The sequence below is a fragment of the Macaca mulatta genome, chromosome 6, assembly GCF_049350105.2.
Source record: "Macaca mulatta isolate MMU2019108-1 chromosome 6, T2T-MMU8v2.0, whole genome shotgun sequence".
NCBI classification, from domain to species: domain Eukaryota; kingdom Metazoa; phylum Chordata; class Mammalia; order Primates; family Cercopithecidae; genus Macaca; species Macaca mulatta.
In genome coordinates this window covers 159922614-159945046 of record NC_133411.1, presented here as the reverse complement: position 1 = coordinate 159945046, position 22433 = coordinate 159922614, and the positions used below count along the sequence as shown (strand labels likewise).

Here is a 22433-nt window from a genome sequence, read left to right as displayed (position 1 = left end):
GACTCACACCTGTAATCCCAGCACTTGGGGAGGCCTAGGCAGATGGATTACCTGAGGTCAGGAGTTCAAGATCAGTGTGGCCAACACGATGAAACCCCGTCTCTACTAAAAAAACAAAACTTAGCTGGGTGTGGCGGCAGGCACCTGCAATCCCAGCTACTCAGGTAGCTGAGGCAGGAGAATCGCTTGAACCTGGGAGGCGGAGGTTGCAGTGAGTCAAGATTGCACCATCGCACTCCAGCCTAGGCAACAACAGTGAAATTCTTTCTCAAAAAAAAAAAAAAAAAAAAAAAAAGATCCAAGCAGGCCTGCTCTGTGGCACTTGGTGGGGTGGGATGCTGCTAAGTGTTCAGCGTAGTGATGGTGATATGCCAGGGATGGGCTACAACATGAGACAGAGCTTCACTTATCCATTCATGCAGGCATTTGTCCTCAGAGCCTGTCTCAGGCATTATGCTTGGGCATAGAGTCCACAGGAACAGCTCAACCCTGCCCTGGCTGGGAAAGAGGTGCCAGACAACTAATTACAGAAGCAAATCAAGTAAAAGTGTGTTAAGTATTGCAAAGAAGACCAGGTTGGGTGGCTTGTACCTGTGATCCTGGCACTTTGGGATGTCGAGGTGGGAGGATTGCTTGAGGCCAGGAGTTTGAGACCAACCTCGGTGACACAGCCACACCTTGTCTCTACAAAAATTAAAAATTAGCTGGGTGTGGTAGCGTGCAGCTGTAGACCTCGCTACTCAGGCTAAGGTAGGAGGATTGCTTGAGCCCAGGAGTTGGAAGCTGCAGTGAGCTGCGATCGTGCCGCTGCACTCCAGACTGGACAACAGAGTGAAACCCTGTTTCTTTAAAAGAAAAATGTATGGCCGGGCATGGTGGCTCATGCCTGTAATCCCAGCATTTTGGGAGGCCAAGGTGGGCAGATCACTTGAGGTCAGGAGCTCGAGACCAGCCTGGCCAACATGGTGAAACCCCATCTCTAATAAAAATACAAAAATGAACCGGGTGTGGTGGCGCATGTCTGTAGTCCCAGCTACTCGGGAGACTGAGGCACGAGAATCGCTTGAACCCGGAAGGTGGAGGTTGCGGTGAACTGAGATTGCGTCACTGCACTCTAGCCTGGGCAACAGAATGAGACCCTGTCTCAGAAAAAAAGTACGATGAGGAAGAAGTTACAGAGATCTGAGAGTGGGCATAAGTGGGACCAGATTCTTTCTTAGGGGGGAAACAACAGGTCCCCTAAGTAGCAGTATCTGCCCAGTCATATGTATGACTGAGACCAGCCGAGGCCCATCAGGACCTTGGAGCAGCTTAAAGAGGAAAGGCCACTTGACTGCCAGACTCTCGGGAGATTTTATTTATGTCACCATGTTTCCCCCTTCATGGGAACTGGACATGGTCTTTTGCCTAGCTTCAAAATGGACGTTTTCAACATGGATTGCCTTTCAGAGTTCCTCCCATCAGCATGGGACACCAGGGGCCTTATTTGAGCAGTCAGCCTGCGTCTGTGACACCCCCTCACCTTGGAGGTGTGGTAGGGAGAACACTTCTGTCTTTCCTCACGAGTGCACAGTCACATCTGGTGACTCACAGCGAGACATCCTGGATCTTTGGCCTCTCTGCCTTGTTAACAGTGATAGGTGAGAGAAATCCCTGGAATCTGAGGGCTCTTCCCTATCAGCTGCAAGGAAGGTAGGGCATTTCGTGACAAGGTGTGGCCCTGTAGATAAGTACGCATTTTGGTAAAGGCCATGCCCGTCTGGGAGCCTCTTGATGGGGAGTCCAGAACGATTCCCACGGAGTTCTGACCAAGGCTGCCCTCCGCAGTCCATACTGACTAAAGGTCACACAGGGCTGGGTGAAAACTAACCCCTGCGACTGGTCTCCTAATCACATGCTGTGAATACACAGTTAGGAAATGTCCACACACTACAAAGTGAAAGTTTCCCTGGACTACCTCCCCCTGCCACGATCCCAGGCCCTCCCCAGAGGGAACCACTGTTACCGTTTTGGTGCATCCGTTTCCAGACCTTTCTCGCATATATGTACACATAGGAATGTATAGTTTATTTTGGGATGTGCCTTGTCTTTCCACTGCACTGTGCTGCCATCCCCTCGTTTAAACACCTCCTTTGACATGGAAGGGGAGAGTACAAGGGAATAGGAAACCTGGGCTCTAGCCCCAGCTCACTATGTGGCCTTGGGTTTGTCACTTCCCCTCTCTGGACATTTGTTTTCCATCGTATTACAGGGCTGGGACTTGATGCTGTCTAAAGGCCATCCCAGTCTTGGCTGTCTGTGGCGAAGCCCTGCTGGTTCCATAGAGGGTATGGAACCGCCTCCTGGAAGCCTTCCCTCAGCTGTGGTGATCTTTCTTTTAGCCCCTCAGTACTTCGTTTCTTTCTGGAGGAGCACGCTCTGCCTTACGCCACAGTGCTCTCTGGGCGTGTCATCTCCCCTCTAGGCTCCAAGGCTATACGAGCTGAAGTGTCTGTTAGGGATTATCAGTAGTTTATCACTTTCTGTGGATCACGGAAGACCCCCATGTGAATATGGTCGGAACTATGGCTTTTCTTTCTAGCAGATTACACACAGACAAAATTCTGCTTTCAGTTTTGGGGCTCACAGCCCTCCTGAGGCCTCTGTGTGACTCACGTTAGGAACCCCGTACCTGTGACAGGTAGCTAAGTTTAGACAAGAGAGGGCTGTGGCAGTGCCGGGGGTCTCAACTGCTTAGTGAATGAACTGGTGTCAGAATCCAGGGTCTTCTACTCAACTGAGCTGCTGCTTTTTCTTTTTTTAAATTATTATTTTAAATTGACACACAATAATTGAGGGCAGGACCAGATGGACATTACTGCACCGACCCCAGGTGCCTTGCATGTGAGCATTGTGGAGTGATGGCCAGGGGAGAAGGTAGGAGCTGGGCCAGGCAGGACGGAGTCCGAGGCCTCCTGGAGAGGCCATCCCTAGCCAGCTTACCAATCCTGTGTTCCCTGCAGACCGACAAGGAGCAGCTGACAGCAGAGGCCAAGGAGCTGCGCCAAAAGGTCAAGTACCTGCAGGATCAGCTGAGCCCGCTCACCCGGCAGCGTGAGTACCAGGAAAAGGAGATCCAGCGGCTCAACAAGGTGGGTGTCTTGGCCCGGGTCCCTTGGCTGGGCAGGGGTCCCTTGAATCCAGCTGCAATGCCTACCCCATCACTGGCACCCCCAACCATTCAGCTCAGGAAGGGTAACCCCCAGTCAGTGAACTGGCATCCTGTTTCCCGCCTGCTCTGCCATTGCCTCCCACACTCAGAGTGACTCAGCCCTTGGATGAGCTTGTGTCACCCATCCCTCTGGAGGTACACTCTTCCTCTTATGCCTCACCTGCCCACCCTGCTTGTCAGGGTTTGCTTTACCTTCACTTGCTCAGCAAAGCCTTCCCTGAACCTCATTCAGGTTGCCCTGGTCTGTGCTCCTGAGGTCCCAGCAACTTCTCTGACACTCCGTCTCATGGCTCGTCATCACTTATTTAATTCTGTCTTCCCATCTGGCGGTGGGAGGTGCACACCTTCACCAAGGTGTACACCCTGGGTGCCTTGCACAGCTCCTGCCATTGAGCACGTGTTCAGCAAACACTGAAGGGAGTGGAGGAGCACGGGCTGAGGGGCCCGCCCTTGTGCAGTGGGATCCAGGGAGACGGGGCCCCCAGGGTGGAGGCTGGGGAAACCAGAAACCGTGTGGTCTGAGCCAAGCGGAGTGGTCTAGTCCCCTTAGCCTCTCCAGCCTCTCCAGTTGTTTTGCCATCTGAGCCCTGGTGGGAATGGCTCTGGCTCTGCCTACCTTCCAGCAGGGTTTCAAAGATGCAAGCTGACAGGAGGGAGCTTTGAAAGGAAACGTTCTCTGAGGGCCTGGAGGAGTTAAGTTCATGGCTCAGCTTTTCCTTTCGTGCTAGTTGTTTTTCTTTCCCTCTGCCTCCTGACCCTGGTCACAGTGGACTCTGGCATGAGTTGAGCATTCCTAGGCCTGCTGGGGACACCCTTTCTTTTTGGTTTTGGTGTTTTGTAAACACTGATTATGCCAAGTCTGGGGCCCTTGACCTGTTTCCAGAGAAAGAAAAGCCATCTGTCCTGAGCTGGGGGACTTGGGGCTCTAAATAGAGGCAGAGAATTGTCCGTGCTGCTGATCATAAAGATGACCTTGGAGGTTTTCTTGGCAGAGCTGGGGACAGACACCATGTGGATGAGTAATGCAGGGCATGTGGCCTTCTTTGCTCATGACCTCAGGCATCTCCCTGTCCCTGGACCTCAGTCTTTTCATCTAAAAAGTGGGGTGGAGTAGGAAGATAAAGTGGAGCCATAACTTCCCCTCGAAGCATCCTGAATTTAATCTCGGTCCTGCAGTTTCTTTGCATGTCTAGGGGAGCTGAGGAGACCAAGTGGAAGCCTGAGTCCAAGTTGGGCCAGGTCTCTATCTCCCCATGGTCCAGGGAGGCCCATGGGTGATGCTAAGGCATGCGAGGGGCAGCCCTGCTGTCCTGGGGCTGAAGTCCAGGGTGACCAGTCTTGAGACGTGTTCCAGAGTTCTGAGTAACATGTTAACAGAGTTAAAGGGGAAACACGGTTAACTGAAACCTTTAAGGAGATGTGAGCACACTGTTTATATAAAGAAAAGTATTTTGTGAACCTGATAGATTAAGAGTACTTTTTTTTATTTTCAAAATGTTATCTGGTGATATTTCAGCCCACTTTCAGGGTTAGAAAGGGAAAATATTAACTAAGTAGAAATTAAATCCAGTCTTCTCTACATACGGAAGTGTTGGGGATGGAAGGGGTGGTTTGGATGGGAATGGGTTGCTGAAGCTGAAGAATCTCAGGGCAGGCCAGCTGTTGGGGAGACTCAAGCTTCCCCCGGAGGACTTAATCTTCCTTCTAGGTCTGGATGCTAAGAATTGAGCCACACCTGTTCAGGGAAGGGGAGATTTCCCCTTCTACATGACAACCAGTTTAGCCTGCTGGGTAAGAGCATGTGCTGAGCTTGAGTCTGTGCTCTGCCGCTTACTAACTGTGTGACCTTGGACAAGTCCCTTCAGGTCTCTGAGCCTCGGTTTTCACATCTGTAAAATGAGGATGATGATCATAAACTTTTTTTCTTCATGGCACCGTGCAGAAGATCCAGTGCTACCCTATTGTTTAGCATTCTACACATATTTCATTGGATCTTCTGCACAGTGCCATTAATGGTGGTGGCTATTATTAGTATCATTATTATTAGGAAGGAGGTCCCTGAGGATGACCCCTCCAAAGGGCCCTGATTTCCAGGGGTTCCTGCTGATGGTCCTGTCTTTTCTTTCCCTGATTCCAGGCCCTGGAGGAAGCACTGAGCATCCAAACCCCACCATCCTCTCCACCAACAGCATTTGGTAGCCCAGAAGGAGCAGGGGCCCTCCTAAGGAAACAGGAGCTGGTCACGCAGAATGAGTTGCTGAAACAGCAGGTGAGGCTTCCGGGAGGAAATCAGGTGGGAGGTGCTCAGTGGGAGCTGGAGCTTTCCTGAGGGCCCAGACGGCTTGGAATCGCGTGGAACTTGTAATTAGTAATCCACTTTCTGGTCATTGGCCAGGGCCCCCGTCTGGCTCTACGTTTATCCTTTCCAGCACCATAGCCCTAGCTTAAGTCATTCCTCTACCACCTTTATGATTTAGCCATCTCTGCGCCCCACACATGCTATCATTTACCTAGTATTTAAAAAATACATTCTAAATAAATGAATTTAAAAGGGAGCTGTATATCACTACTGTAAATGGAAAAACACATTTATTATTTGTCACAAGTAGAAAGTAACTGTAAGCGATAAACACAATAAAAACAATGTTATTAAACTCTAGCCAGATACTCTTGCCAGATGAAGACTCTGAACTAGAGTTCTTTTCCCCTTTTTTTAAAGGAGATTGGCAGGTACTAGAATGGTATTAAAGACTTACTAGCCCTGAGGGACACAGAAGGATTGGGGTGAAAGGAAATGAAAAGGTTGTGGCTCTCCCATTGTCTCCCTGCTATTTAATCCTATGCTTTTGATCCTCCTAAACCGCCTTGAACCTAGCCAGTGTCTCAGCTGATCTGCACTAAGCATGTGAAACTACAGGCTAAGAGACAGAGGCAGGCCCCACCCAACCTACCTCTGCCGGGGCACCCCGGAGCCCGAGCAGAGTTTGTAGGGTCTCTACCCTCAGAGCCAGCAGACCCAAACTCCGGTCTCCACCAAACTCTGGTTCTGTGGTCACTGCCCCTGTGGTTCTCAGCAGAGTGAAAGGATTGTACTGGTTGATGGCTTTCAACCTTGCTTTTAAAGCCGTATATCCTTTGTTCAAATAAAGTCCTACCTTGGGGCCCAGAATGTAAAATAGAGGGACACAGAACTACTCTGTTTGAAGTTAAGGTGGGGGCTGGAGGCGCACCTGTCCCACTCTCCATGGCGACCCCCAGCTCTGCCATCTGTGACCCCAGTAGGACGCATGGGAGTCTGGGCCTGAGGAGAAATCCCCACTCAGGCCATCCCACTCCCTCTCTTCATCCTCCCTCCACACCAGGTGAAGATCTTCGAGGAGGACTTCCAGAGAGAGCGCAGTGATCGTGAGCGCATGAATGAGGAGAAGGAAGAGCTGAAGAAGCAAGTGGAGAAGCTGCAGGCCCAGGTCACCCTGTCGAATGCCCAGGTGAGAGTGACTGGACCCAGGAAGGGCGACTGGCCTGTCCTCATTGGGAGAGGGGTATGGATTGGAGGGCCCTGGTGAGGCTGGATGTCGGGACACTCACTGCTTCTCTCCAGCTCTGCAATCATATTTGACCTCGGCAAGGCCCTTCCCCTCTCTGACTCTTGCCTTGTACAATGACGAGGTTTACTCTAAGATACCTGTACCTCTGACTTTCCACAGTCAGTTCTAGGGCTTTACTCTCCCAGAATGGAACTAAAAGATGTTAGCACAGAAGCAGCGAGGTTCACGTGAACCCTCTTGACCTGCGCACAGACCACTGTGACGAGCAGGTGGCCTGCAGCAACAGCCTGGGCTGCGCTCGGCCCTCAGGGCCCTTTCCCAGGCCTGGCCCATGCATGGTGGCCTGGCGGGAAGCGTCAGCCGGGCAGTGCTCTCCACTGGTTAGGCCCTGGATCTGGGCCTGGCCAGAAACCACCTTGCTGACAGTCTTTTCTCTCTCCCTTCTCTCAGCTAAAAGCATTCAAAGATGAGGAGAAGGCAAGAGAAGCAAACAGACAGCAGAAGAGGAAAGCAAAGGTGAGGAGGCCTGAGGGAGGTGGCAGCACTGACATCATCTCACCTTCCTCAGGGAACTAGCCTGATGGACGCACAGTGTGTGCTCAGGTGTGGGGACATTCTCTACTAACTAACTGATGAGTAATACAGGAAGAGCCTTAGAGCGGTATTGGTACAGAGACAGTGCTTACGATGCGTTAGCTGTCATCAATGTTGACATTCTGTGTCCAGGTGGCACCCTTCTGTGCCCATGTGACTAGCCTTCTTTGGCTTTGTATGAGCCTTCCGTGTCCATGTACCCACCTTCTGTGCCCAAGTGTGAGCCTTCCATGCCCATGTATCTAACTTTCTGTGCCCATGTACCAGCTCTCCGTGCCATGTACCAGCCTTTTGTGCCCATGCCCAGCCTTCCGTGTCCATGTACAAGCCTTCCATTTGCATGTACCAGCCTTCCGTGCCCATGTGCCCAGCCTTCTGTGTCCATTTACCAGCCTTCCATGCCCGTGTATGAGCCTTCTGTGCCCATGTGCCCAGCCCCCCATGCTCATGTGCCCAGCCTTCCATGCCCATGTACCCAGACATCCGTGTCCATGTACCAGCCTTCCCTGCCCATGTACCAGCCTTCTGCGCCCATGTACCAGCCTTCCGTGCCCATGTACCAGCCTTCTGTGCCCATGTCACAACCTTCCATGCATATGTACCCAGCCTTCCATGCCCATGCAGCCTTCCATGCTCATATATCCAGCCTTCTATACCCATGTATCCAGATTTCTGTACCCATGTAGCAGCCTTTCATGACCACGTACCAGCCTTTGGTACCTAGCCTGCTGGCCTTCAGAGAGCTAACGTTCTAATTAGAGATACGGTGATGAGGTGGGTGTCCCGTACAGCCTGTTGCAGGCCAAAGCCAGATGTGAGCCTTTCTTGCAGGCCTCGGGAGAGCGCTACCACGTGGAGCCCCACCCGGAACATCTCTGCGGGGCCTACCCCTACGCCTACCCGCCCATGCCAGCCATGGTGCCACACCATGGCTTTGAGGACTGGTCCCAGATCCGCTACCCACCTCCCCCCATGGCCATGGAGCACCCGCCCCCACTCCCCAACTCCCGCCTCTTCCATCTGGTGAGTCTGTGTCCCTCCCTTGCTCCAGGGCACACACAGAGGCTGCCCCAGACACCTTCCAGAGAGGAAGGTTAAGTGAGGGGGTCAGAAACTGCATCCTTCTGAGCTAAACAGCACCATGGTGGCAGGTGGGTGTCCAGGGCCTGGCTCTGGCCTGCTACCCAGGGGCAGGGATCTGGCCACCATCCCGCAGGCTGCCCCACAGCTGTTCAGGGTCACTGGTGTAGGACAGAGAAGGCTGAGTAACAGTGCAGGGTAGGAAGGAGGACTCCCTCCAGGCCCCAGGCCAGGGGTATCAGAGTTTGGGTTTGCTTTTTCTTATAACTTCCGCATGTAACCAGGTTCCAGAACCTCACCATGTTTCTCTCTCTTTCCTTCCCTTTTCTCTCCACTCCCCTCCTTCCCCTCATCTCCCCTCCTCTCCCCTCCTGTCCCCTCCTGTCTCCTCCTGTCCCCTCCCCTTCCCTCCCCTCCCTTCCCCTCCCCTCCTTTCCTCCTCTCTCTCTTTTTTTATTTTCTTTTCCCTTTTTCTTTTCTTTTTTTTTTTTTTCGAGATGGAGTTTCACTCTTCTTTGCCCATGCTGGAGTGCAGTGACGTGATCTCAGCTCATTGCAACCTCTGCCTCCCAGGTTCAAGCTGTTCTGCCTCAGCCTCCCAAGTAGCTGGGATTACAGGCATGCACCACCACGCTTGGCTAATTTTTTGTATTTTTGGTAGATACAGGGTTTCTCCATGTTGGCCAGGCTGGTCTCGAACTCCTGACATCAGGTGATCCACCTGCCTCGGCCTCCCAAAGTGCTAGGATTACAGGCGTGCACCACTGCGCCTGGCCTCTTTTCCCTTCTTACCATTCTTCCTCCAAAGATCTGCTATTACTTTTCCCCAGTCCTCTGCCACAGCCCCACCTTAGGCGTCCCAGCTCTCCCCTGGACCATTACGGAAACCTCCTGGCTGGCCTCCTTTTCAGCTTCTCCCATATGAACATTCTTGGTACACATCTTTAAACACCAGAGTATAGTACGGCGCTTAAGAGGTTGGCTCTGGATTTAGAAAGATCTGGATTCAAATCCAAGCTTAGCCATTCTCCTTGCTGGATGACCTTCAGCAAGTTATCCCCTCTGAGCCTCAGATTCCTTACCTGTGAAATGGGAGTGCCAGCCTGAGTTGTTATAAAGATTCACTTATACTTGACTAATATAGATTTAGTATTGTCCTGGCACAGTAGGTGCTATTGTAATTTTCGGGTGTGGTTATTGATTATTAAGCACCAGTTTTGTCGCAGCCGGAATACACCTGGCGTCTACCCTGTGGAGGGGTTCGAAATCCAAATCAGAGCTCCCAAATGATGGACTCTCCCACAGCCAGGCCTACAGAACCAGGTGAGCCCCGAGTCCTGAGTCTTGGTCCTCCCTGGGGGAGATAACGTCTCATCTGCCAGCATTGCCTAAGTCTGGGGTGATATTGTTACTTTCTAATCTTGGTGGAGGAGAGGCCCAGCTTTTCAAAACAGTGTTGAATGGAGAGCGATGGCAGCCACAGAGTGAGGGGGGCTGAAACCATTCATTCTAGTGCATTATCTAAATGCCAGGCATTGTGCTAGGTGCTATGGATGCCAAGAGAACAGAAGCAGATACGGTCCTTGCCCTTATACAGCATAATGTCTAATGAGGGAGGCAGAAATGGCTAAACAGACACCACACAGACAGGCTGCACTCGAGTGCCCTAAAGGAAGAAGAGCAGGTTTCTGTGGGAGAAAATAGCAGAGGAAGCCGACCTAGACTGGGGGCTTAGGAGAGCTTCCCATAGGCGGCAGCATTTGAGTTGAGACTCTCAGAATGAGTGGCGCTAGTTAGGTGGAGAGGTAGGAGTGTCATGCTTTTGCAGAGAACACGACAAATGCAGAGGCCTTGGTGGGAGGAGGGGAAGTAGGGAAGCCGATTTGAGGATCAGAGGGAAGACCAGTGTGGCTGGAGCCAAGAACAAGGTGGGGAAAGAGAGGGGCAATGCAAGGTTCAGGATATAGCCAGGCCCTGACCGTGCAGGCCTGCAGAGCTTGGTGGGAGGCCTGGGTCTTATCCTCAGCGTAATGTGTAGTCACTGGACATTTTTAAGGCAGAGTGGTATGACCATATTTCTGTTTGAAAAGCTCCCCTGACCATGGTGTCCACCATGAAAGGCTGAAGGGCCGGGAGTTGTGTCCACTCGTCAAAAGACTGGGACCTTAGCAACTGCCATTGCTCCCTGCAGAGCTCTCATGGGACACAAGGCACTGCCTCGCCTGTGGGACTTCTGGGAACACAATTATAACTAGTGGGTGGGAATGACAGGGAGGTCAGGTCCATCGCAGCATGAAGAGGAACTTTCTAAGGGACACAGTTGTGCAGAAATGGAACCAGCTCTGGGAGGTAGCGAGTGTCCCTTTGCAGAAGGTGTGTGAGTAAAGGCCATGGGATGGATACCTTGGAGGGGTTGTGATTTGGAGGATTTGGTGTTTGGAAGAAAGGATTGGACTGCTCGGTCATTTTCTGTTTTTCCCTGAAGAGCCCCACGAGTTCAGTGGAACCCCTTAGAGGCTGCTTTGATGAGTGGTAGAGGTTGGTTTAAGGGGAGGGGCTCCCTCCCCAGAACTGCTCCACTTCCGGGGTCTGGAGCCAGATTGGGTTCAAATCCTAGCCCCACTACTTCCTGGACCTGGAGCTATGAGCAAGTCATTCAAAACCTCTTAGTGTCCCAGTTCCCTCTTCTACAATGGGGTAATAACCTGCCTTCTTCATAGGGCTGGGGGAAGATTACATGACCAGCGTACCTAAGGTACTTAGCCCTGGCGCTTGGTAGCACCCCGTAACCCTAGCTGTTATTTTCACTGTTCCCATATTGCATTCCATAAAAGACTTTGAAACTCACTCGACCACATAATCATGAAGTCCTCAAAATTTTTGTTTATTTAGAGTCTCCAAAAAATGACCGTGAGAGGCCTCAGTGAGACCAGATTGTGTCATTTGGCTCCACCTTCATCTTGCAGAGCCAGCTGACCTCAGATTGCTGAAAAACTAGAAGCCACTTGCACGGTGTGGCCAGAGCCTCAGCTGGATGAGAGGCTGAGATGGGTGGCCAGCTTGTACACCAGTCCCTGAACCGAGCTGTTTACAAGACTGGGGAGGCTCCACCCAGAAGGCTTTCATTTGTACTCTGATGGGAGTGACTGGGAAAAACTCACTTCCCTGCTGCTGAGTGGAGAGAGGCCTCGTCCAGCTTTGACCTGCCATCTGTTGCAGAAGCCTCCAGGAGCAGCAATCCTAAGAGTGGGGTGCAGTGAAGATCCCCTTCCTTCAAAATCTCCTGGAAATGGTTTCAGGCCCTCTGGTGCCATGACCAATTTGTGTGTGTGTTTAATTTTTGCTTCAAGCTCTAGCAGGACCTGCCCCACGCACACCCCTACCCCTCTGTGAGGAGCTGTGGGAAGTGTGGGTTTGTTTCCGGAACAGAAGAGAATGATGGATGTTCTGGCTCTGGGGCCTTCTCCACCTCCACTCACAGTAGCCTTGCTGAAGCCATTGCAGATGGGAGAAGGTCATGCCAGCCAGGTCCGATGAGGGGCCCCAGCCTGAAGCTGCCAGGCCCTGAGGTTCAGACCCTGGACCCTGCAGCTGGAGGCCTGTGGTGCCAGAAGCCCAGATTAGGGTGGCTGTCCATCCCTGGATAGCTATTTGCACGAATCATGGACATAAATCCAAGTTGAAGATCAACATTCTGACTCATGTTCATTTATGCACTAATGTTCCCCTATCAACCCCCTGCTTTCCTGGGTCCCTCCTTCTGTTCCCCTTTTCTTCCTTTCCCTTTCTTACTTTCTCTTGAGTAATGGTGACATATCAGGGCCTCCCTGAGGGTAGGGCAACCAGGGACAGTCGAAGGAGCCTAGGCCAGGAATCAGGGGACTTGGGTTTAAATTCCAGTCCTGCCCCTCACTCATCAGGAGACCTGGGGCAAGGCGCGGCCCTTCTGTGAGCCTCAGTTTCCTCATCTGTCAAACAGAACACCTCATCTTAACTGACTTGAAGAACTGTGGGAGGGAATGAGAGTAGATCAGAACTGGTTTTATAAATTCCCAATGCTGAGTGACAGAAGCAGAGTGGGCCAAGGTAGGAGCCAAAAGCAGAGACCCAAATTCTCTAATTTCTCTCTCTTTTTTTTTAAAGAGACAGTCTCACTATGTTGCCCAGGTTGGAGTGCAGTGGCTATTCACAGACTCAGTCACGGCACACTATAGCCTCAAAATCCCACATCAGCCTCCCAAGTAGCTGGGGCTATAGGAGTGCGCCACTGCACCCAGCTATTAGGTTGTTGCAAAAGTAATTGTGATTTTTGCCCCTTTTTTGTGGCGGAGGGGGCCTCCCTCATGAAGATGCCACCCCTGACAGGGTTATGTGGTCCTTGCACTCTGCTTTGGCTGATCTCGGAGAATTGTGGGGTGGGGAGGTAGCCTTGGATTTTGCCATATGGCGAAAACCACAGTTACCTTTGCACCCACTGTAAAAAGTTTTTGTTGTTGTATTTGTTCTTTTCTCATCCTCCCCACTTTACCCTGCCCCACCTTCTCCTCCTCACTCCCCACCCAGGCGGGGGCAGCCACCATTGAAAAAGCACCACACACAGTAGGCTCAGCTGCTGCAGAAAGGCTTTTACTGGGCAGACAGGGGGTGAGTCTCATGCCAATGGACCAGTGAGGGGAGAGGGCACATCCTCTGAAGCAGCAGGGGTGGCATCCCTGCCCAGGGGCCTTAGCCTGAATGCACTAAGAGCTGGCCCCTCAGACAGGCTCAGGGGAGGTCCGCCCACAAGGGCTTTGGGCCCCTCCCTCATGAAGACGCCACCCCTGACATGGGGTACGTGGCCCTTGCTCTCACATCTGTCTTGGCTGATCTCAGGGAGGTTGATCTCTCTCAGGGAGAACTGTGGGCTGGGGATGTAGCCTTGGGAGGGCCCTTCAGGAAGGAGGAGTTGGGGATTGGGCAGTGTGGTAGACCCAGAAACTTCTGGGGACGTCAGTGGTAGTTACTAATATTTGGAGGCAGTGGGAGATGCTGGCCCCAAGGTTGAGGTATCGATTACAGCAGAACAATTGGACCTCGAGCTGGTTTTTCCTTTGGGTTTAGGTGTAAGTGAACTATCATCATTGGAATGGAGAACTGGAGAGAAAGGTGGTTATTCTCCAGCATTACACAGCTGCAGGCACACAGATGGCACACATTCCCAGAAAGACACATAGGTAGACACGTGGCTGTACACCCATACACACACACAGTCACGCACACCTGTAGGCCTGTGTGTAAACACCCACATGCACCCACACTCACATGCCTGGCAGTACAGACACAGAACTGTATGCATCCATTTGTACCAGGCTGGGGCCTTGAGTGATAGGAAAGGGGTCTGTGGTGGGTAGATAGTGTGGTTGGAGACACGGATTCCTTCCTGAACAAAGTCCCTCCCCTACATGGTGGACATGGGATGAGACAGCCTTCAGTTACTTCCTCTTGACCCCCAGGGCTGCCTGCCGCCTCATGTAGGATAGGATGTCCATCTTGACATTGCTGATCGTGGTCCGGTGGTGCCAGCGCATGACAGGTATACCATCTGGCCCCACCAGGAACTTCTCAAAGTTCCAGCGGATGTCGTGGACCTTCATGGGTTCCCAGAAGAGGCGGTCAGATGTACCCAGGAGCTCCGAGGTGGGAGGACAGGAGTTCTAGAGCAGGGATGAGAGGAGTGTCAACCTTGCTTGAGGCCACCCGACCCTCTTCCTTCCTAGACCTTCCTGGGGTGGGAGAACAGCCTGGCCCTGAGAAAAGAGCCCCAGTTTGGGAGTTAGAAGACTGACTGCCAGTGCCAGCTGTGGCTCTAGAAGATTGTGAAACCCTTAGTATGTTCACTCTGGGTCCTCCTTCTGGGCCTTTCCTGTAAAATGGGCCAATAGTCAGGGTCTGCAGAGCCCTCTAGCTGGAACAATAGATACCAAGAAATTCCCTAAGAGCCCAGGAGCAGGGGAGGTGGCATGGCCTTCATGGTGTGGACTGGAGCCAAGAGGGGCTGCAGTCCCAGCCAACACAGGTGGGAGCTCACTCACCTTTAGGAAAGTGTAGAATTTCTGCTCTTTCTCTCCATTCACATCCCCTTTCTCAAAGAGCTGGAAATTAGGGACAAAGCCTCCACCTGGTCGGACATACCTGTTGAGGAATGTTCTTAGGTGGGTTCCAAGGAGGTGGGCACAGGGCTCAGAAATGAGAGGAAGGGACAGAACAGGGGAGGGGGGTGTTGGGGGTCTGGATTTATTCCGCAGTGGGAAGCAGGAGCCAGTGAATGTGCAGTGGGTGTAGGCATAATGTGAGTCCGCGGTCTTCCTTTCCAGCCTGGTCCCTTTTCAGTGTACCCCACCTCGGTGCTCCCCGCAGATGCACATCACAACTAGTCATGTCTGTCCTTTTCCCTCTTTTGTCCCTTCCCTTCCATTCCCTCATTTCACTGGGGATCCTAGAAGAGGAGAGTGGTTCTTGGTGGCTGATAAATGTTCACCATGAATTGGGGTTGATACAAGACACATGGGCCATGTGAGAGGTGCTTTCTTAGGATGCTGAGTGAGCACTCACTTGAGGCTGGGAAGGATCTCTGAGTTCTCGCCTGGTTCCTGTTTTCCAAATTGGTTGCAGGGAAAGCCGAGAAGGACCAGACCAAATGGTGCAAGCTCTTCTTGTAGTGCATTCAGTTCTGGGCCAAAGAGAAAGAGCAGACATGGGAGTATCCTGGCAAGGAGCCCTGTCTCATCCACACCACTCCCCCAGCTCACCTGCTGTGCCACTGGAACTACTGAGGCCCGAGAAAGGGAGGGACTTGCCCAAGATCACCAGTGAGTTCACAGCAATGCTGGGACTCAGGTCCTATCCTCTTGACTCTAAATCAGGATGGATTGGAGGTTTGGGGGAAAAGAATACCCTTCCTCAAATCAGCTGTCAGTCACCTGCCCATTGCCAAGGCCCTCCACCTGGGCCAATTGGAGCACTCATTCAGGGCCCTCAGGATTGAGTTTCCTGGAACAAGAACTATCCATCCCTGGATACAAGGCAGAGACCTTTGGGGTGAGGTTACAACCCTCCCATAATCTTTGGCAAATCAGGAACACAGATGAGGCCCTGGCCCAGCTCCCCAGTTTCCTCAGTGTCCCCTGGTCTCTTTTGCAGCAGCACCCAGCCCATCTCTTGCCCAAACACACTGTGCTCTGGTCCAAGGCTAGAGAGAAGCATCCCAGACAGAGCACTCACAGCCACTGGACCACGCGACCACCGTCCTTCCGCTTACGGGAATTCGCCTGATTGCCAGGCAGAGCATAGAGGGTCAAATTGTCCTTGCCTCCCTGACCCCCTGCCAGCAGACTGCTCAGCCCCAGAGCGTTTTCCCCTGGGTGCTGTCGCTTGCCTTTGGTTGCCTGTTCCCCTAGCCTCTGTATTCTACCCCAGCTAGGGAGAAAGGAGTAAGCATATGAGGAGATCATGAAACCTGGGCCAAATGCCCCATTCCGCCACTAATAGCTTTGTGACTCTGCTTAAGTTGTGTTTCACTCTGAGTCTTGGTCTCCTATCTGTAAATTGAGAAGGGGGGAAGGCTAAACTAGATCATCTTCAAAGTTTATTTTAGAATGGGCATTAGAAATGTAGCCTGCCCCTTCATCCCACTACACCATGCATACACTCTGGGGCCTCAAGGCAATTTGCCAGAGGCCAGAGTTCCAGAGAGCTGCCAAGAGAAGCACCAAAGCAGATGGGGCTGAGGGAAAATGAGACATTCTCAGCAAGATGGAGCTCCAGTTACCATCTCATGCTCCAGCCAAAGGGAGCTCTAATCACAAACCGAATCTCCATCCCTCTGCCTTTAGGGTGGTTGAGGTGCCCAGAGATGAAGACAGATAACTGGGAATCTCCTAGAACATGTCCAGAGGCAATCAGACCTCAGGCTTATATAATCATCTTCACAAAACCACAGAACACGGTGGAGCTGGGAAAAGGGGCTTGGACTCTCATGATTGCCATCACCCTTCCCCCTGTGCACCAGAAAAGATCCTGTGATTGAAATATGCCATACAGCCCCAAATAAAGCAGGGAGGAAGGGTGGGCTCTTACCAATGTATTGGCCCGTCAGGCCTCAGTAGCTGGCCACGTTGACAAAGAGGACGTATTTGCCAATGTACTGCTTGAAGGGGATGTACTCCTCCCCATCAATGGTGAGGGCTCCGTACTCGTAAATGGTGCCGCTCACGCCACCATGGCAGTCCATCTGGAACACAGAAAGGCCATAAAAGGAGCAGTTAGAGCTGGAAGGGAACTTGGACATCTCCATTTTCAAAAGAATGAAAGATCCCAACAGGGAAAGTGACTTTCTCAAAATCATCCCCGAGAATTGGAACTGGACTAGCACTGAGGTCTCCTAATTCCTTGTGTAAGATAATGATTTTGAAAGCACTTAATAAGTGCTTATTAGGTGCTTACTATTAAGTGCTTAATACGTGAGTGCTTAAGTGCTTAATAAGCACTTAATAAGTGAGTGCTATGGAACCCTAGAGAATGACTTACTTTGCTAATTACTTCCACATCACATGTCAACTTCAGAATATTTACTGAAGTTATTTAGGGAGACTGCCCTAAAGCTGATGGCTGGGTTCCTGGACGGGCTGATGGAGACTGGTCGGGTGGCTGTTGGGATACTCCAGGCCATTGAGGATGAGAGCCTGAACTAGGCCAGTGTGAAGGAAAAACTGAACAGAAAGGAGGCAGAGGCAGTATGGACATGGTCATTCAGAGGCTCCCAATCTGGAGGACAGGAAAGATGAGGCTGTTGTTACCAAATAGGGAAGCAGGACTGAGAGCCAGGCATGGGGGAAAGGGCTGGGCAAGGTAGGGAAAAGCAACAATACCTGCAGGTGTTAATGTTCCGGGCCTGAGCAGGCTGGTGATGACCCTTATGCCTTCCTCCCTCCCCAGCTGCTGCTCACAGTCAGCCTCCAGGACAAGGAGGGACAGAGTACAGTGGACTGTGGGCTGGGAGACCTGGGCTCCACGTCCGTCTGCCATTAACTCCCTGTGTGGTCTTGGACTGACCCTTTCTTTTCTTCGGACCTGAGTTTCCTCGTTTATAAAATGAGAACCTTGAACCGAACCAACTCTTCAACCAGGTCAACCATGATGGCTTGATAGGATCATGATCAGTGGGAAAGGGGGGACTGGGCTCGCTGCTGGCTAGTAGGATGTGGCTTATGAGCCTACTCTGCCTCTACCTCATCCCTGACACAGACAACAAAACTCTGAGACTACCCTTGAAAGGATGTCTGTCATTGCATCATTGACATAATTTGGCAGGTGGGCTGGTCGTGATGGGAAAGGAAAAACCTTGAAACCATTGTATAAGGTGATCTTTAAGGTCCTTTGTGGCCTTGATATCCTTTGAAAGGTGGGCAGACAATAAACAAATGGAATGCAAAGCAGCATTATAGACCACGAGAGGGCAGAGACAGGTGGCTGGAGTTAGAACAGCAAATTCACTCCCTCTCTTCCCCTCAGTTCTGGAGAACTTGCTGTTGAGGCAAGGAACCTGGGCCTGACCAGGTGAAGGGAGTGATCCATGCTGGCAGGGTGTGGCCCCTGCACAGGATGCAGAAGAGATACCTCTGTCATGAAGCAGGCCTGCTGAGCCGGGCGAGGCTGCGCTTCCTCCGCCAGGCCATTCCCTGGCAGCTGCAAGCTCTCTTCTTGGCACTGGTGCAAACTTCCTGCTTTACATGAGTCTAATATTCCACACCCTGTGACTTTTGGTGGGTGCTGGAGGCAGGCCCAAGACCTAAGATCAACATTCCTCCTGCTCCTGGAGCTCCTCGTTCCAGCTGGGGCCATTTCCACCTTAAAATGCAGACAGACTGGGGCACAACACATATACCCTAGACCGCCACAAAGGTCTAGTGGCCAGAAAGCCGGGCATCTCTATAGCCTGTTCACTTTTTTAACTCTGCCATGACCCAAAAATGAACTCCGAGACATGGAAGAAAAAGAGATGACAGGTTGTCCTAATAATGGGAGCTTGTAAACAGAAGGACCAGCTTCTGGGCACAGTTTCAGTTTGGGGGTGTGGCAAGGAGAACCCTATTTCATTCGCTTCTGGTTTTTGCTGGCTGCGTGGCTCTGAGCAAGTCACTTTCACTGTCCGGGCATATAATGTCCAGGGAGATAAGCATGCTGCTGCCCAGAACGGTTGGGAGAATCTATTGGCAGAACAAAACAGGCATAGAATCTCTTGGGACAAAATCCCATGTCAAGGGATAGTGGGGGTCAGAAGGTGGCCCACGGGTGGAGAAGCCACAGCTGTGCTCCCCACTGACCACTGCAACTCAGTCCTCTATGAGTCCCCTTCCCTTCTCTGGGCACATGGAATCCCAGAGCACTGCATCTGAAACAGTGGCTGAAGGAGATAACGGGGAGAGGCCATGACAGTGCCTCAATCCTCCCATAGCTGGGCAAGAGAGGAGGGTTCTGGTGGCTTGAAAGTTGGATGATGGGACTCAGCCAGGACTCTGGCTGGCTGGGGCTGCTGGTCTTGTGTCTTTCTCCTCTCCTGTCTTACCACTGCTATCAATATGATCTGTGAGAAGTGGTCTGGGAGGCTGGAGACCTGAGTGCTGGGCTTTGCTGTGTCTCTGATGCCATGTGACCCCCTTTCCTGGGGCTCCGGCTCCTCCATTGTAAGATGGAGTCAGGTTCAGGGCTGTCTTAAAGGCCCTTTAACTCTGTCAGCCTGTGGTTCCATGATTCTCTCTGTCAGGTTTAGTCACCTAGAAACCAGCGGTTACTAGGATCCCATGCACGTCAGCAGTTGTCACTCTTTCCGGCTTCTGCAGTCCTTTTGTAGAGACAAGGAGCCTGGGCAGCCTGAAGTTGGACTGGGGAGGGGATGCAGCAAGAAGAGGAGGACCCCATCTGTTCCCTAGCCTCTTCCTTTGAATTGGTAGGAGGCAAACACCTCTCTGGGGCTGAGTCCCCTTTCATCCATTCCATTCTCCACATGCCCCATAACCCTATCCCTTTACCCTGGGGTTGGGGGTGAAATGAGTGGTTGGGTCCTAACCCAGAGCTAAGACATCTCAACTGTAAGAACTTGGGAGCAGAGATGGGCATGTCCAGGCTTTCATTAGCCAGCAAGTCCTGACTAGTTGTATGTGATATGATTATACCTCACCCTAAAACTTTTCTAGACCATCCCCATCCTATTCTCTCTGAGTCCATTTATCCCTCCCCAGAGTTCTGCAGAGAAGACATAGCTATGATGAGTTATTCATAGAGTCCAGGTTCTCCCCGCTAGCCTTCTTGAGGCAGGGCCCAATTCGTACCTTCTTTGACCCTCCCCAGTCTGAGAGGTTGGGACTCACTCCATGGTGCTGGCCTGTCTATGGCCCACCCCCAACATCAGTGTTGAAAATTGACCCCATTCCTGACCTGGAAAATGCCTTCTGAGTTGGGGATTATGAACAGGGATGGATAAAAAAGGAGGGGGCTTGGACAAAGTGGCTTCACATCCATTTAGACTGACTCCAAGGAGAGGCTGATTAATGGGATTTAGGCTGAGGACAGAAAGGGGGTGAGTAACATGGAAGGAAGCCTGTGCTTGCAATGGGCTTCCTGAGAAGTGGATAGAATTTTGGAAACGGACTCCTAGACTCGTAAGATCTTAATTAAAGTGAAGGCCCAGAGGATTTTAGAAACACAAGCTCAGAGCTTGCAAAAATGTGAGTTATGCGTGTTGGGAGGTTGGAGACAGAAATTGCTCTCTTTGAGTCTATCCCTACACCTGGTTTCTGCCTCCTTCCCCACCCACTCCCACTCAGTGGGTAGAGGAGAGGTCTACAGAGCCCACCCCGGCACACACTGTCCAAGGAGATCAGCATGCTGGCTCTTCCCGCTCTTGGCCTCAATATCCCCACTCCAGGTATGGGCCACACACCTGCTGGAAATAGACCGAGGCTCCAGAGAATTCTACCTCTCCTTCTGAATTAGCAGTCCCCAGCTTTCTCCAACTACCAGGTTTCCTCAGGCTAATGACAGTGGGTCCTGGGTAGTGAGGCTGCCCCAGAGGAGGAAATTGCAGAGAACAGCTTGTGGATTTTTCAGCTTCTCCAAGCATCCCCTCTGAGGCCCTCAGCTTCATTGTGCCCCATGCACTCCCACCCCCAAACTCCCCCCTGCAGATGGAGAAACGGGGGTCCAGGAACAGGTAAGGACTCAGGGTCCTGAATGTTCGGCACTGCCACTCCAGAGCTCTTTCTAGCACTGATCTCTGCCTCTTCTACCAATGCCCTGAATCCAAGTGGCCATTTCTACCCGCCTGTATCATTCCTGGACTAGAAGAGCCCCCACAGCAGTTCTTCAGGACCAGGCTCACCCAGCTGCCTCTCCCCTTTCTCGTTGTCTGTCTCCCTTGGAACTTGCACAGCCCACCCAGACGCCAGGCATTTTTTCTGTGACGCCCTCCCTCTCAGGTCCTACTGAAGGGGAGCAGCTCAGGCACGGAGGTGACATAGATGTAGCAAGGCGATCCCCGAGGTGGCAGTGGGGAGAAAGTGCGAGCTCGGGGGAAAGAGACCTTCCTCCCTTAGTCATTCTGCCCGCCTGAAGCACCAGGTTTCAGCTCTCCAACAGATGGAACTACAAGACGACGACGGTCGGGGGCGGGGTCGCGGCGGCAAAAGGGGTTCAGGGGGTCCCTCGCACCTGGGGATCGCCCATCTGGCGGGGAGCCTGGGAAAAGGGGTGCATTGCACTAAGCGCTGGACACCGAGGGGCTAGGTTTGTTCTCCTGGCCCCCCGCCCGGAGGCTCACTCACCTTCGACTTATCTTGTCCCCGGCTCTGCGGGAGGAAGCCGGCCAGGAGCAGGGAGAGCAGGCAGGACGCCTGCAGCAGCCGGGCCATGGCGGGCTGGGGGCACACTCAGGGGCGCCTGAGTCGCTGCCTGATCCCTGGCCACCGTCCGTCTGAGGTGTCCGGCGCTCCCAGCCACCTTTCAAGCCCTCGGGTGTGACCAATCCGCGGCCAAGCCGGGGCCCTTGCAGCCAATCGCTAGGCGGCTGGGATTTCAGGGGCGGGCGCGACTTGCCCTCAGCTCCCCCTTCCCCGGCCCGGGGCGACAGTGACATAAGCAAATCTGGGCAGAGAGGTGGAAGTCAGGTCCCTGTGGACGTGGGAGGCAGTCCCTTCCTCTTTTGGCTCCAAAGTGCGAATGGAGGCAGGCACAGCGGTCTCCGTTACAGCGAAGGCAAGGGGGCTAATAGCACCCAAGAACTGCTGGAAGTCTCCATTCTGGGAAGCATTCCTTATTCCTATCCAGGCTTTAAAAACACCTTGCGATGGTCCTCTGGAAATTGAGGGTTTAAAATTTCAGCAAGATCTGAAGTTAAACTTCCAGAAACATTTACTATATATAGGTTTAGTGCTTAAGAAACAAAGAGTGGGTGTCCCGGGATTTTGAAAACCCCAGTCTGGTTAGGGCACTGGGACTGTAGGGACAGAGAAGGTGGGGTGCCTTTCCTCCCCATCATAAGGGTCACAGCTGACACACCTGTAGCAAAAGACAGGTTAGCAAGAAAAAAGCATAACAGATTTATTTAATTAAAGGTTTCTGTGACATGAGAGTCTTCAGAAATGAAGACCCAAAAACTCAAGGAAAACTGTTTATTTTTAGGCTTAAATTCTATGAAGACCATGGAAATGCGCAGAAATGTGAGTGGAGAAAAAGGGAATGGTCTAATAGTAATCAACTGAGTGGGAAACCCAGCAAGGCTTGTCTGTTTGTATTCTTGGCCTATCTGTGGCTAAACCACCTGGTTTAGAAGCAGAAAATAAATTTGCTCCCTGTGTAGTCTTTAACATGTGGCAGTTCCTCTCTGGGCCTCAGTTTCCTCAGCTGTGTAATGATAGGATAGATTTGTGATCTCCAGTGCCCTTCTGACTCTGACTAGATGACTTGTT

General features: G+C 52.0%; 2 protein-coding genes across 28 annotated transcripts in view; one reads left to right on the top strand and one right to left on the bottom strand.

Moving 5' to 3' along the window:
- The window catches only part of TNIP1 (TNFAIP3 interacting protein 1), a 58050-nt gene extending 45927 nt beyond the window's left edge, over positions 1-12123 (top strand). For 4 of the 27 annotated variants that reach the window (XR_013394958.1, XR_013394960.1, XR_013394959.1 and 1 more), the window contains 7 exons: positions 3003-3131; positions 5349-5480; positions 6574-6699; positions 7210-7275; positions 8185-8376; positions 8931-9756; positions 11326-12123. Coding sequence is in view for 22 of the 27 variants with exons in the window: in XM_077937353.1 (XP_077793479.1) it covers positions 3003-3131; positions 5349-5480; positions 6574-6699; positions 7210-7275; positions 8185-8376; positions 9660-9756; positions 11326-11360 (777 nt within the window). In the remaining 5 variants the exon portion in view is untranslated. The remainder of the gene's footprint in view (positions 1-3002; positions 3132-5348; positions 5481-6573; positions 6700-7209; positions 7276-8184; positions 8377-8930; positions 9757-11325) is intronic. The other 23 variants (XM_077937353.1, XM_015141244.3, XM_001109469.5 and 20 more) reach the window with 7 other exon arrangements.
- Positions 12124-13038: 915 nt separating this feature from the next.
- Positions 13039-21619, bottom strand: GPX3 (glutathione peroxidase 3). Its single transcript, NM_001159300.2, is given in 5 exon segments — positions 13039-14126; positions 14505-14604; positions 15025-15142; positions 16549-16702; positions 21291-21619. Coding segments are annotated over 5 exon segments (681 nt in total). The 5' UTR covers positions 21378-21619; the 3' UTR covers positions 13039-13904.
- Positions 21620-22433: the final 814 nt, after the last annotated feature.